This window comes from Nerophis ophidion, linkage group LG13 (assembly GCF_033978795.1).
Source record: "Nerophis ophidion isolate RoL-2023_Sa linkage group LG13, RoL_Noph_v1.0, whole genome shotgun sequence".
NCBI classification, from domain to species: Eukaryota; Metazoa; Chordata; class Actinopteri; order Syngnathiformes; family Syngnathidae; genus Nerophis; species Nerophis ophidion.
This window is the reverse complement of record NC_084623.1, coordinates 28597828-28611870: the sequence shown is the minus strand read 5'-3', so window position 1 is coordinate 28611870 and position 14043 is coordinate 28597828. Positions and strand designations below refer to the sequence as shown.

At 43.0% G+C, this 14043-nt stretch overlaps 1 protein-coding gene across 2 annotated transcripts in view; it reads right to left on the bottom strand.

The window, feature by feature from the left end:
• Nucleotides 1–2540: 2540 nt before the first annotated feature.
• ftcdnl1 (formiminotransferase cyclodeaminase N-terminal like 1) overlaps nucleotides 2541–14043 on the bottom strand; it is a 48614-nt gene continuing 37111 nt past the window's right edge. For both annotated transcript variants that reach the window (XM_061918723.1, XM_061918724.1), the window contains exon 6: nucleotides 2541–3174. In XM_061918723.1, coding sequence (XP_061774707.1) covers nucleotides 2738–3174 — 437 coding nt within the window. In that variant the 3' untranslated portion in view covers nucleotides 2541–2737. The remainder of the gene's footprint in view (nucleotides 3175–14043) is intronic.

The following is a 14043-nucleotide window of genomic DNA, read 5'->3' as shown; positions in this document are numbered from 1 at the left end:
TGCGAGTCCAATGGGAGCAGAGGGCATGGGTGGGTGGGTGGGCCCTAGGAAGCCTGGGAGCTTGCCTTGTGGGCCCTAGGAAGCCTGGAAGCTGGCCTTGTGCGTGTGCGCCGCTTGCGCCTTTCTGGACACTTGCCTGCTGGTGGTGTCTGAGGGGAGGAGAAGCCGCAAGGGAAGAGCCTGGTAGTCAACGTTGAGGGCAAAGTGTCCGTATTGTACTCCTTCTGCGCCTGCGCTCAGCTGGCCTGCTGCCCAAGCCTTCGCGTACCAGGTGGGGTGGACGACATCCGGGTGGCTTTAGAGTGGGATAGGAAGCGGGTCTCTGCTTCCGTCAACTAAGTCATAAGCTGCCCCCATGCAACCATGGCATCGGCTGGAAGGTCTTCTTCAGACAGCTCAGCTTCATCTTCATATTCCCACGACTGGGTGTCCGCTGGGAGATCCAGGAGGATATCTTGTTTGTCCTTGTTAGAAAGGAACACTTCGTCTGGCTGGGTCAATCTGTTGCGTCTTCGAGGGCGCATGGCTGTGATTGTGGTGTTCCTTAGTGTGCAGGTAAAATTCAATTTTTTAATACATTAAAGGCTGGAACAAAAATACAAAACTGCGGACGCTAGTAAGCGTGGAGCTAAACAAAACCAAAATGTCACCAAGGGTGAAAAACGAGGAACGCTAGTGTATCAAATCACTATAGAGGGGAGAAAAAACAGGAGAAATGTAAATGTTGCCTATTGCAAACATTGACCAAGCAACTACTGCTGGGTGAGAGGACAATATAAAGGGGAGTGAAAAACCTAAACATCTGGTGGGAACACTAATTGCTAAATTAAGACAGGTGAAGAAAATCAGTTCCCATGGAAACCAACAGAAAACAGGGAAAGAGGGTGCACCCAGGAAACAGACTAAAAAAGAAACATTACCAAACATGACATGCCATGACCCGGGCAACGGATCATGACAATATTCAATTGAATGCACTACAAAGACAAGATATTTGATGTTAAACTCATTAACTTTTTTTTTTTTGCAAATAATAATTAACTTAAGAATTTCATGGCTGCAACACGTGCCAAAGTAGTTGGGAAAGGGCATGTTCACCACTGAGTTACATCACCTTTTCTTTTAACAACACTCAATAAACGTTTGGGAACTGAGGAAGGTAATTGTTGAAGCTTTGAAAGTGGAATTATTTCCCATTCTTGTTTTATGTAGAGCTTCAGTCATTCAACAGTCCGGGGTCTCCGCTGTTGTATTTTACGCTTCATAATGCGCCACGCATTTTCATTGTAGCACGTGCTGAATGTGGCTTGGCATTGTCTTGCTGAAATAAGCAGTGGCGTCCATGAAAAAGACAGCGCATAAATGGCAGCATATGTTGGTTCAAAACCTGTATGTAGCTTTCAGCATTATTGGTACCTTCACAGATGTGTAAGTTACCCATGCCTTGGGCACTAATGCACCCCCATACCATCACAGATGCTGGCTTTTGAACTTTGCGTCGATAACAATCTGAATGGTTCGCTTCCCCTTTGGTCCAGATGACACGATGTCGAACATTTCCAAAAACAATTTGAAATGTGGACTCGTCAGACTACAGAACACTTTTCCACCTTGGACCAGTCCATCTTAGATGATCTCGGGCCCAGAGAAGCCGGTGGCGTTTCTGGATGTTGTTGATAAATGCCTTTCGCTTTGCAAGGTAGAGCTTTAACTTGCACTTACAGATGAAGCGGCGAACTGTATTTAGTGACAGTGGTTTTCTGAAGCGTTCCTGAGCCCATGTGGTGATATGCTTTAGAGATTGATGTCGGTTTTTGATACAGTGCCAGCTGAGGGATCGAAGGTCACGGTCATTCAATGTTGGTTTCCGGCCACGCCGCTTAGGTGGAGTGATTTCTCCGGATTATCTGAACCTTTTGATGATATTATGGACCGTAGATGTTGAAATCCCTAAATTTCTGGCAATTGCACAAAGAGAAACGTTTTTTTCAAACTGTTTGACTATTTGCTCACGCAATTGTGGACAAAGGGGTGTACCTCACCCCATCCTTTCTTGTGAAAAACTGAGCATTTATTGGGAAGCTGTTTTTATAGCCCATCATGGCACCCACCAGCTCCCAATCAGCCTGCGCACCTGTGGGATGTTCCAAATAAGTGTTTGAGGGGAATTCCTCAACTTTATCAGTATTTATAGCCACCTTTCCCAACTTCTTTGTCACATGTTGCTGGCATCAAATTCTAAAGTTAATGATTATTTGCAAAAAAAAAATGCTTATCAATTTGAACATCAAATATGTTGTCTTTGTAGCATATTCAACTGAATATGGTTTGAAAATGATTTGCAAATCATTGTATTCCCTTTATATTTACCTCTAACACAATTTCCCAACTCATATGGAAACAGGGTTCGTATAAAGCCAGCTTTATGCGTGTCAAAACACACTGGGAAATAACGAATTTTGTCCATATTAGATTGTGTAATAGATCTTCACTTTACGCAAAAAAAGTATTGTCTACTGTGTGCTCAAAACAAGACACAATTCAAACTATAAACACACCTCTGAGATGTATTTAATTTCATTATGCACATTTTACACTGTGAGGTATAATTCGTTCTATGCGCACTATTAAAATGTTGCAAGATTTTAGCAATTGTCAGTAAAGACGACAACAGAATAAATTGTTCTGATGTTTTAACAGTACACAAAATATGCTCTGTGCCAAGAAATTATTATTTTCACATGCACATCCCACGTTGTTGTCTCCAAAAGTCTGCAATCCCTTGAGACAGAGCCAACTCTGCCAAACCTTTGCACTCATGGGGGGTAAACCCCACCAAGGCAGTGCCCTTTATGCCAACGCCATGCCTACTTGCCAGATCTGCAACCCTGGCAGTGATGAGAGAAGCAGGGACATGAAAATATGCTTCACCTCCAATATTGAACGTTGGCCATTTTGTTGTTGCCGTCATTTGGCAAGGTGGACTTCCTAGCACGCTTTCCACATTGCAGGCAATTTCTACAGCCCCTTCGTGAGGCAGGGCCAGGACTTGCACACCTGGAAGGCCTCCTGCTGTTGACTCCCTAATAGCCACAGCAATGTTTCGTCCTATTCTTACATCTTTCGTGTCGATAGTGACATTGCAGTTCATGACGTAAGGACTGGCACCAACACCTGCAACAAAAGCAGAGTAAACTTTATGGCATCATATGTTAGGAAAAATATTTAACCTTAGCTGACTGGAATCCGTAGGGAGGCATTCTTCTGTGCACTCAGTTCTGCTTGAGGAACGTAACACAATGAGTCCTCAATGAGTTTGTATTAGTGGTGCCAAACAATGAAAATATTTAATTGTGATTAATCGCATTTTGGTCATAGTTAACGCAAAATGAATAACATAGACAATGTTTGCGTTAACGCACTTTTTGTGTCTTTTTACGCATTAAAATCAGAAAGGACGCGCATTTTCGGAAGTTCGCGTGTCCCCCAGGATGCAGATTTTTTGTACTTTTTTTCACTGACCCTGTCTTTTCCGGGTCAAAACTCCAGTTTGCTTATTTTTTTATCAATTATTGCTTTCCGCCGGTGTTTTGTTTATTGTGACGATGCGCCCTTATCACGCCGTCATTTGAGGACCGGCACGTCTCTCTTTCTCTCTCTGGCCAGGAGAGCGAGGATGCACCTGCTCGCTGACAGCGGGAACAAGTGCGGTGACAGCGGGAACAAGCGTGCTGTCACAAAGACAATGTCAGTGTCGTGACTTGGAAAAGATAACCGGGTCCATCACCGTTTATTGCGTTTTTATCGGTCGTCTTCAAAGTAATGAACTTTCCAATACAATTTCTTAAATTTTGATTCGCCAAAAGTTTTATCAAGGAAAAATACTGCCTAAGTTTACACTCGAACAACTTTACCTTGAGGGGCTGTCAAAAGAAATACGTCATGGTAAACACTAAGGTGAGTGTAAAGTCAACCTTTTTTACTTCCACTAACAGCCATGTCTCCAGTAAATGACTTATTTTAGTCTTTGTGAGTCCATGGAAACTTCACTTTTATCTCCTGCTGCATCAACATTGTGCAAGGATGCAGACAGGCTATCTGTTAGGTCCACGCTAACCAGCACCCGATTAAACTCCTCCACCCAAAAATCATACTTTGCAGGTCAACAAATGAGGCACATATGTGCCTTTTGAAGTGTTAATATGTGAGCGGTGTTCAGAAGGAGTCTTTTAGAGAAGATGCTGACAAGTTAGCAAGTGTTGCTCGCATCGCTGACAGTGACGTCATCACTGTCATTGTTTACTGAAGCAGAGATGCTGACTGTGCGTTATGATAAACGCGCATGTGTCGCCAGTCTCTGCTTTTTATAGATAGACTTATCAGATGTAATTCTTTATTATTTAAAGCAGGGGTGTCAAAAGTGTGGCTTAGAGGACATTTGCGGCCCGTAGCTAATGTTTTAAAAGCTCACGGCACGTTCTAAATATACTATTAAAATAAGCAAAAACATAACAAAAGTTATAGCTTACAGGTGAAATGTAATTTAGAAAAAGTTGCAATGTTGACTAATAACACAAAGCTGTTTTTTTTTCTTTACAACTGTCATTGCTCAAAACGTAATATTTAATTAAAATCAATGTTTTTTATGAGTTATTGACCAATCCAAGGCTCTGATTACTTCACATCAAATATTCCACTTTGAAAAATAATTTTTGTGGACGATTTTGTATATTTTGTGTGTATATTTTGTGCCATAAAAAACTTAGTTTTCTTTGACAAAAAGGGCAGAAAACAAACATTTTTAGAAATAAGGGATATATCTGAAGTTGATGTACACTCTAAAGATTTAAGGATCAAATAAATAATGTATGTATTCCCTGGCACATTATTATCATCATTTCATGACCCAAGCAAAATTGTGTTTACACTTTAATACTGAAATAAATACACCCACAATTTATTAAACAAAAATACAGAAAAAAAAACCTACCGGCAGCGTTTAAAATTTAGATCCATGAAAGAAAAAAAGAAAGTGAATGAATGTATCACTGAATAAATGTACATATGCATAAAAATTGTGTTTTCTTTTCTATTATTATTTTTTAATGAATTTAGTAACGTATATCACAACCTTTTTCCAAAACACAATATAGAATGTGAGATATAACGAGATAAAGAAGGCTAAGAGACTCAACTCTCGCCAGACCAGGTGGGTGCTTTTCTCTAACCACTTTTCTTTTTTGCTCTAGTACAGGTAACGTCAATCCAGATACCTTGTCACGACTATTCGACCCCTAGCTTGAGGCCAAACAACCTGAGACCATCCTTCCACTAACTTGGCCAATAGAAACTGAGGTAAAGCAAGCCAAGATGTGACCCCATCACCTAGGGCAGTGGCTCTCAAATGGGGGTATGCGTACCCCTGGGAGTACTTGAAGGTATGCCAAGGGGTACGTGAGATTTAAAATATTCTAAAAATAGCAACAATTAAAAAATCCTTTATTAATATATTTATTCAACAAAATATGAATGTAAGTTCATAAACTATGAAAAGAAATGCAACAATGCAATATTCAGTGTTAACAGCTAGATTTTTTGTGGACATGTTCCATAAATATTGATGTTAAAGATTTCTTTTTTTGTGAAGAAATGTTTAGAATTAAGTTCATAAATCCAAATGGATCTCTATTACAATCCCCAAAGAGGGCGCTTTAAGTTGATGATTACTTCTATGTGTAGAAATCTTTATTTATAATTGAATCACTTGTTTATTTTTCAACAAGTTTTTAGTTATTTTTACATCTTTTTTTCCAAATAGTTCAAGAAAGACTACTACAAATGAGCAATGTTTTGAACTGTTATACAATTTAATAAATCAGAAACTGATGACGTAGTGCCGTGTTTTACTTCTTTATCTCTTTTTTTCAACCAAAAATGCTTTGCTCTGATTCGTGGGTACTTGAATTAAAAAAATGTTCACAGGGGGTTCATCACTGAAAAAAGGTTGAGTACCACTGACCTAGGGGATGCCCTGATAATCGATTGTTTGTCCCCACTGAGCTACGTTCCCGGGTGATTCATTGGGCTCACACCTCGTGGCTTTCATGTCATACGGGAGTTAAAAAAAACTATGTTTCTGATCTCACGGCGGTTCTGGTGGCCAGCCATGCAGACTGAGGTCCAGGAGTACGTAGAGGTGTGTTCGGTCTGTGCCCGGAAAAAGACGTCTTCCAGGTCCCGCATGGGACTTTTCCAGCCACTATCCATTCCCTCCAGACCGTGGTCAGACATCTCTTTGGACTTCGTCACAGGGCTCCCGGTCTCACAAGGTAACACCGCTGTTCTCACTTTGGTTGACAGATTCTCCAAAATGGTCAGATTCATCGCTATGCCTAAACTACCGTTCGGCAAGGAGGCGGCAGAAATTATGACGACTTATGTGTTCCAATTTCATGGATTCCCCAAGAACATTGTTTCAGACCGGGGGCCCCAATTTGTATCACGGTTCTGGGGGGAGTTCTGCCGACTCATTGGAGCAAAGGCCAGCCTAACCTCTGGATATCATCCGAAAGCCGATGGCCGGACCGAACGACTAAACCAGCAGCTGGAAACCGGCCTCCGGTGCGTGGTCTGCCAAAACCCCTCCACATGGAGCAAGTATCTGGTCTGGGTAGAGTATGCGCACAATTCGCTGCCTCCATCAGCCACCAGCCTCTCTCCCTTTCATTGTGTCTTAGGGTACCAGCCCCTTCTCTTTCCAGAGAATGAGTTGGAAGTGTCTGTCCCCTCCGCCCATGCCATGGTCCTACGTTGTCGCCGTATTTGGGAAGCCGTCTGCCAGGTATTGAACAGACAAGGAGATCGTATGAAGAGAGCGGCAGACCGCAAGAGACTGCCTATCAGCCCAGTCAGAAAGTCTGGCTATGAGCCAAGGATCTACGCCTCAAGGTCCCATCAAAGAAACTGGCACCACTTTTTGTAGGCCCATTCCCAATCACTAGACTCGTCGGACCTGCAGCGGTTCAGCTTCGTCTTCCCCGATCACTCTGCGTCCATCCCACCTTCCACGTCAGTCAGATCAAACCAGCCAAAGAAAGCACCACTGTCCTAGCCACCAAGTCCCCTCCACCACCCGAAGTGATCGACGGTGGACCAGTCTGCAAGGTGAAACGCTTGTTGGCAGTACACAACCGGGGCCAGGGCAGACAATTCCTAGTTGATTGGGAAGGATACGGACCTGAAGAGAGACAGTGGGTTCCGTCCCGCTACATTGTCAACCCCACTCTTATCAAGGACCTCTAAAGAGACCCCCCTGAACAGCCTGGATCGTCGGGGGTCGGCCCTAGAGGAGGGGGAGGGGGCGTGTACTAATACACCGTGGTGAGGGAAGTCCTGTTTTGGGGTTATCTGGCAAACTTCCTGTCTTATTCTGAAAATCTAATCCTCTTCTCGTTTCAGGCCACTTCCCCTGCCTCCTGTGTCACTGGTCTGATGTCCCTTCTGATTGTCTGACTGTGCTCACCTGTGTCACCCTCCCTCATGTGTATATAGTCCTAGTCTTCACATGTCTAGTTGCCAGAGTATATCGTTTCATCACTTACCTCCAGCCATCTTCCACATATTGCCTCGCCTATTCCTTGATTTCTTTGTACCCTCTGAGAAAGTGATTTTGTTTAGCTAAAGTTTTTTGGTCAGTTTTTTGTGCTAATTTCATAGTGCTTTCCCTTACTTTTTTCCTCCTCTTGGAGCGCTTTAGTTTGTAGTTATCTTAGCTTATATAGCGTACTTTCTGTTTATAGCTTCTTGTCTCCTCCTCTGCTTGAGCGATTTTCCTTTTTGTAGTTTATCATACAAACCCCGTTTCCATATGAGTAGGGAAATTGTGTTGGATGTAAATATAAACGGAATACAATGATTTGCAAATCATTTTCAACCCATATTCAGTTGAATGCACTACAAAGACAAGATATTTGATGTTCAAACTCATAATCTTAATTTTTTTTTGCAAATAATAAACTTAGAATTTCATAGCTGCAGCATGTGCCAAAGTAGTTGGGAAAGGGCATGTTCACCACTGTGTTACATCACCTTTTCTTTTAACAACACTCAATAAACGTTTGGGAACTGAGGAAACTAATTGTTGAAGCTTTGAAAGTGGAAATTTTTCTCATTCTGGTTTTATGTAGAGCTTCAGTCGTTCAACAGTCCGGGGTCTCCGCTGTCGTATTTTACGCTTCATAATGTGCCACACATTTTCGATGGGAGACAGGTCTGGACTGCAGGCGGGCCAGGAAAGTACCCGCACTCTTTTACTACGAAACCACGCTGTTGTAACACATGGCTTGGCATTGTCTTGCTGAAATAAGCAGGGGCGTCCATGATAACGTTGCTTGGATGACAACATATGTGGCTCCAAAACCTGTATGGACCATTATCATTAATGGTGCCTTCGAAGGATGTGTAAGTTACCCATGCCTTGGGGACTAATACACCCCCATACCTTCACAGATGCTGGCTTTTGAACTTTGCGCCTATAACAATCCGAATGGTTATTTTCCTCTTTGTTCTGGAGGACACCCCGTCCACAGTTTCCAAATATAATTTGAAATGTGGACTCGTTAGACCACAGAACACTTTCCCACTTTGCATCAGTCCATCTTAGATGTGCTTGGGCCCCGCAAAGCCAGCGGCGTTCCTTGGTGTTGTTGAATAATGGGTTTTGCTTTGCATAGCAGAGTTTTAACTTGCACTTACAGATGTAGCGACCAACTTTAGTTACTGACAGTGGTTTTATGACGTGTTCCTGAGCCCATGTGGTAATATCCTTTACACACTGATGTCGGTTTTTGATGCAGTATCGCCTGAGGGATCAACGGTCCGTAATATCATCACTTACGTGCAGTGATTTTTCCAGATTCTATGCACCTTTTGATGATTTTACGGACCGTAGATGGTAAAATCCCTAAATTCCTTGCAATAGCTCGTTGAGAAATGTTGTTCTAAAACTGTTTGACAATTTGCTTACAAATTGGTGACCCTAGCCCTATCCTTGTTTGTGAATTACTTAGCATTTCATGGAAGCTGCTTTTATACCCAATGATGGCACCCACCTGTTCCCAATTAGCCTGCACACCTGTGGGATGTTCCAAATAAGTGTTTGATGAGTATTTTTCAACTTTATCAGTATTTATTGCCACCTTTCCCAACTTCTTTGTCACGTGTTGCTGGCATCAAATTCTAAAGTTAATGATTATTTGCAAAAAAAAAAAATGTTTATCATTTTGAACATCAAATATGTTGTCTTTGTAGCATATTCAACTGAATGTGGGTTGAAAATGATATGCAAATTATAGTATTCCCTCTATATTGACATGTAACACAATTTCTCAACTCCTATGGAAACGGGGTTTGTACATTGTTATTTTTTTGTTATATCAGTTAAGAAGTTTGCTAGTGCCTTTTTTTTCCCTTTGGAGGGATTTTTCGTTTATTGTTTTATGCCCTACGCTATGTATCTTTTGTTACGCTAGTGCGTCATGTATAGAGTTTGTCGCGATTTTTGTTAAATAGCTCTATCTAAAGAGAGATATAAGAAAACTGCTGAAATAAAGCATGTGTCAATCGTCCCACCTCTGCACCTGAGTCCTCATTCTCGCCAAGGCTTAACAACCTTAAAAAAATTATAATCATCATAGTTTTGAGGAAAATCTATCAAATAGTTATTGAGATATGGCTTGAACAATGTGCAAAGTTAAGACAAAATAATAGAAAAATGTATTTTAAAAAAAATACTCAAGACCTGCTGTGACATCAACACATTGTTTTGTTCATGTAAATATTGTTGTATACCATATTGTGTACTGATTGTAAAATGTAATGCAGTTTTTGTTGTATTTCCATTTTTTGGCATTATTTGATATTTTGATTGATGTCAGCCATTTTGGGCCAAAGTGTTCTTTATTTCATTTTATTTTTACTTCCTCTTATAACGGTATCTACTGAATTGTTTTAATGTATAAAACATCATTGTTTAGCAAAATGTAACACGGCCATGTTCAACTGTACTTTTGCTATTCACTTATTTTGAAGCGTTTTTTTCTTTTTTTGTATGTTTCATGGTTTATATTCAAATTCACTTTCGATCATAGTCTTGTTTTTGTTTTTTTTTGGACATCTGGGAGCTGTCCTTAATGGGGGGGCTCTGTCACGCCTATGGATCCTGTTTTGTTCTGGTCATGTTATGTTTTGTTTTTTGGACACTCAGTTCTGTTTGGCACTTCCTGGTTTGTTTTCTTCTCCATGCCAACTCATTGATTTTCACCTTGCCCTCAAGTCACGCTGTTGTCCTCAGCCCTTACACCTGTTTGCAATGATCACAGTTATTATTTAAGCCACAGTTACCAGGTAGTCAGCCTGACAACTTCTCACATTTCCACGTACCTACACATCCCGTATTCACCTGTTTCATGCCCTGCTATGCTGTTCGTCTTTTGTCCACGGCACGTAAGTTTTGTATTGTCTCAGTGCAAGTTTTGTTTTTTCATGCCACAGTGAAAGTGTTTTTGTTTCATGTTTGTAATTTGTAGCCTTTATGTTAGTCTTTTGTTTTTTGTAGCGTAGAATTCGTACCTCCTTGTGAGCGCCCTTTGTTCGCCTTTTTGTAGTTTTGTTGGAATATTAATAAAAATATACTCACGTTCACGCCTGGCTCGTCCCAACTATCCTTTGCAAAGAAGAAACAATCCAAGTCCAAGTCTTTGATTGACAGAAGTTACCAGCAGAAAAAGATTGTTCGCAGGAAATTTGTACGAGGTATTCCTTTCCGACAAAGACAAGCAGGAGATCCTCCTGAAACTCAGAGCGGACACCCAGCCATGGGAGTGCGAGGACGAAACGGAGCTGACAGAAGAGGATCTCCCTCCCAAAGCTATGGTGGCATGGGGGCAACTTCTGGCTAAGTTGACGGACGCAGAAGACCGCTTCCTCCCCCACTCGCAAGCCACCCGGACGTCCTCCTCAGCGCCTTGCCCGTTGCGCGGTGACGTCACACCACCTGGGACACGAAGGTTTCGGCGGCGGCTCGGCGCAGCGCATGAGCATGCGCAGAAGAAGTGCAGGACTTTTCTCCCAGCGTTGACTGCCAGGTTCTTCCAGTGCGGCTTCTCCTCCCCGCCCACATCACAAAATGTTTTTTTTTCTTCACCCACTCAATCAAAGCCTGAGGAAGAAAGACTTTTTGGACAATTTAAAGGGGAGGATTCTGCCCCCCTCCTTACCTCCCTCCGCCCACCCCAAGAGACTGTTCCGAATCGCGGTGAGCGCGTTTGGTACCCGCCCCTTCAAGGGGCTGGGGGGGTGGGGGGGGGGCTAGGGCTGGGGTCTGTTCAGATGATGCCAAGCCACAGCCACCAGCTCGCCCGCCACCACCAGTTCTTCAGCCTGCCAAGCCACAGCCGCCAACACAGCCGCCACCACCAGTTCTTCGGCCTGCCAAGCCACAGCCTCCAGCTAGGCCACCGCCACCTGCACCACGGCTAGCACCTGCCACTACTCCAAGGCTAGCACCAAGTCCAAGGCTAGCACCAAGTCCAATGCTAGCACCAAGTTCAAGGCTAGCACCAAGTCCAGCAGCAAATCCAAGTCCAGCACCAAGTCCCAGTCCAACACAAAGACCAAGTCCACAGCTAGCATTAAGACCACGCCAAGTGCCTGCACCACGCCAAGCTCCAATGCCTGCACCACGACAAGCTCCACAGCCTGCACCACCCCGGGTCCCAGCGCCTGTATCACCCCGGGCCCCAGTGCCTGTACCACGCCAAGCACCAGTGCTGCCAGTAGCTGCACCATGCCAAGCTCCAGTGCCTGCACAAAGTCGGGCCCCAGCGCCTGCACCACGTCAAGCTCCAGCGCCGCCAGTAGCAGCACCATGCAAAGCTTCGCCTCCTGCCACGATGACGACACGTCCGCCTCCTCGTCGGCCACGGATGTGGCCACTACGTGGTCGTCCGCCACGCCAAGGGCGCCGACCTTCTCGTCGGCCACGGATATGGCCCTTCTCGGGTCGCCCACCTTGTCAGGTGCAGCGGGCCTCTACGCGTCGCCGCCACCTGGGGACACGTGGTCTGGCGACCCACCGCCATTTCCCCCTCCCGCCCTCCCATAATTTTCGTTCATAGTTTTGTTTTTGGGACATCTGGGAGCTGTCCTTAACGGGGGGCGCTCTGTCACGCCTATGGATCATGTTTTGTTTTGGTCATGTTATGTTTTGTTTTTTGGACACTCAGTTCTGTTTTGCACTTCTTGGTTTGTTTTCGTCTCCATGCCAACTCATTGATTTTCACCTTGCCCTCAAGTCACGACCCTGTTCTCAGCCCTCACACCTGTTTGGAATGATCACAGTTATTATTTAAGCTACAGTTACCAGGTAGCCAGCCTGTCAACTTCCCACATTTCCACGTACCTACACATCCCGTATTCATTTGTTTCATGCCCTGCTATGCTGTTCGTTTTTTGTCCACGCCACGTAAGTTTTCTATTTATGTCTCAGTGCAAGTTTTGTTTTTTTCATGCCACAGTGCAAGTGTTTTTGTTTCATGTTTGTAATTTGTAGCCTTTATGTTAGTCTTTTGTTTTTTATAGCCTAGAATTGTTTTGTAGTTTTGTTAGAATATTAATAAAAATGTACTCACGTTCACGCCTGGCTCGTCCCAACTATCCTTTGCAAAGAAGAAACAATCCAAGTCAAAGTCTTTGTTTGACAAAAGTATAACAATGCTAAAATACTTCTCTCAAATGTTAGGTATATGTATTAATGTCAATTTGTGAGAGAGATTCTGTTTCCAGAATGAATGTAAATACATTTACCAGAAAAAACAGCTGCATAGATTTTCGTTTTTTTGTAATTCTTATTTTTATACATTTATGGCTCTAAAAAAAACCATCAGGATATTTGCAAAGTCACACAATGTTTTTGCCCGAACTTAAAACGCCAACTCGTGACGATAATCTTGACAATGGCAAATTATATCCATTAATCAAAGTGGCTAATCCATGTGCAGGAGAACAGGGACAAGTCCCAACACTTAGTACACAAGACATTAAAGTTGGTAGAAGTTAAAAAAGCCTTAGAGGTAACACCGTACACCGAGGATGCAACACAGTTCATCGAGGGAATAGAAAACCTCTGCAGATCCTATCACCTTAACGGGATAGAGACACAGACTACCTCGAGGACTGCATTGGGGCCGAAATGGCACCAAGTAAGAGGCAATTGAGATACCATGGGACTAGACATGCAAAACGGAAGAAGAATACCATTGGAGCTTGACCATGACGACCTAAGAAATAGAGTGCGAGACTTAATCGCACAAGTTGAACAAAGGTTCCAAAAGAGAGCAACTTACAGTGAATTGGGAAGAACAAAACAAAAAGATGAAGAACCATTTGAAGATTATAAACTAAGACTGGAAAACATTTAAACAACACAGTGGACTGACTGACAAGGACCTTATCAACAACAACTAAAAACATTCTGCATGCAAACTCCAGACAAGCCATACATGAGTGGGTAAACAAACATTACATTGGATGAATACATAAATCATGTATTACATGCAGAAAAAGTTACAAACAGAAAGAAGGTCAAAGCAGGCACTGACACATTCTACCACAAGGAGGAAAATAGTGAAATCTATTTAAACCAAAATAGAGGACGTGGTAGACGACAGTTTAGGGGACGTGGAACAAACTTAGGTAGAGGACAACAACAACAACAACAACAGTAGTTACACCCTACTGCATGTTGGTGCTGTGGCAAAGAAGGATATTTCGCGCGAGACCGTAAAGACAATAACCAGGGTTACTCTTCATGACTAGGTCAGGAGAAGCCCACATTTCCAAAGGCCGAGACAAAAGACGAAGGAAATGACCAGTGTAATCATGAGGACATGCTAAGTTATGAAAACCTAGATGAGCAAACAGTAAGCAAAACGGAAATAATAATCGAAGTAAATGGCAGAGAAATCAAATATCTGTGTGACACCA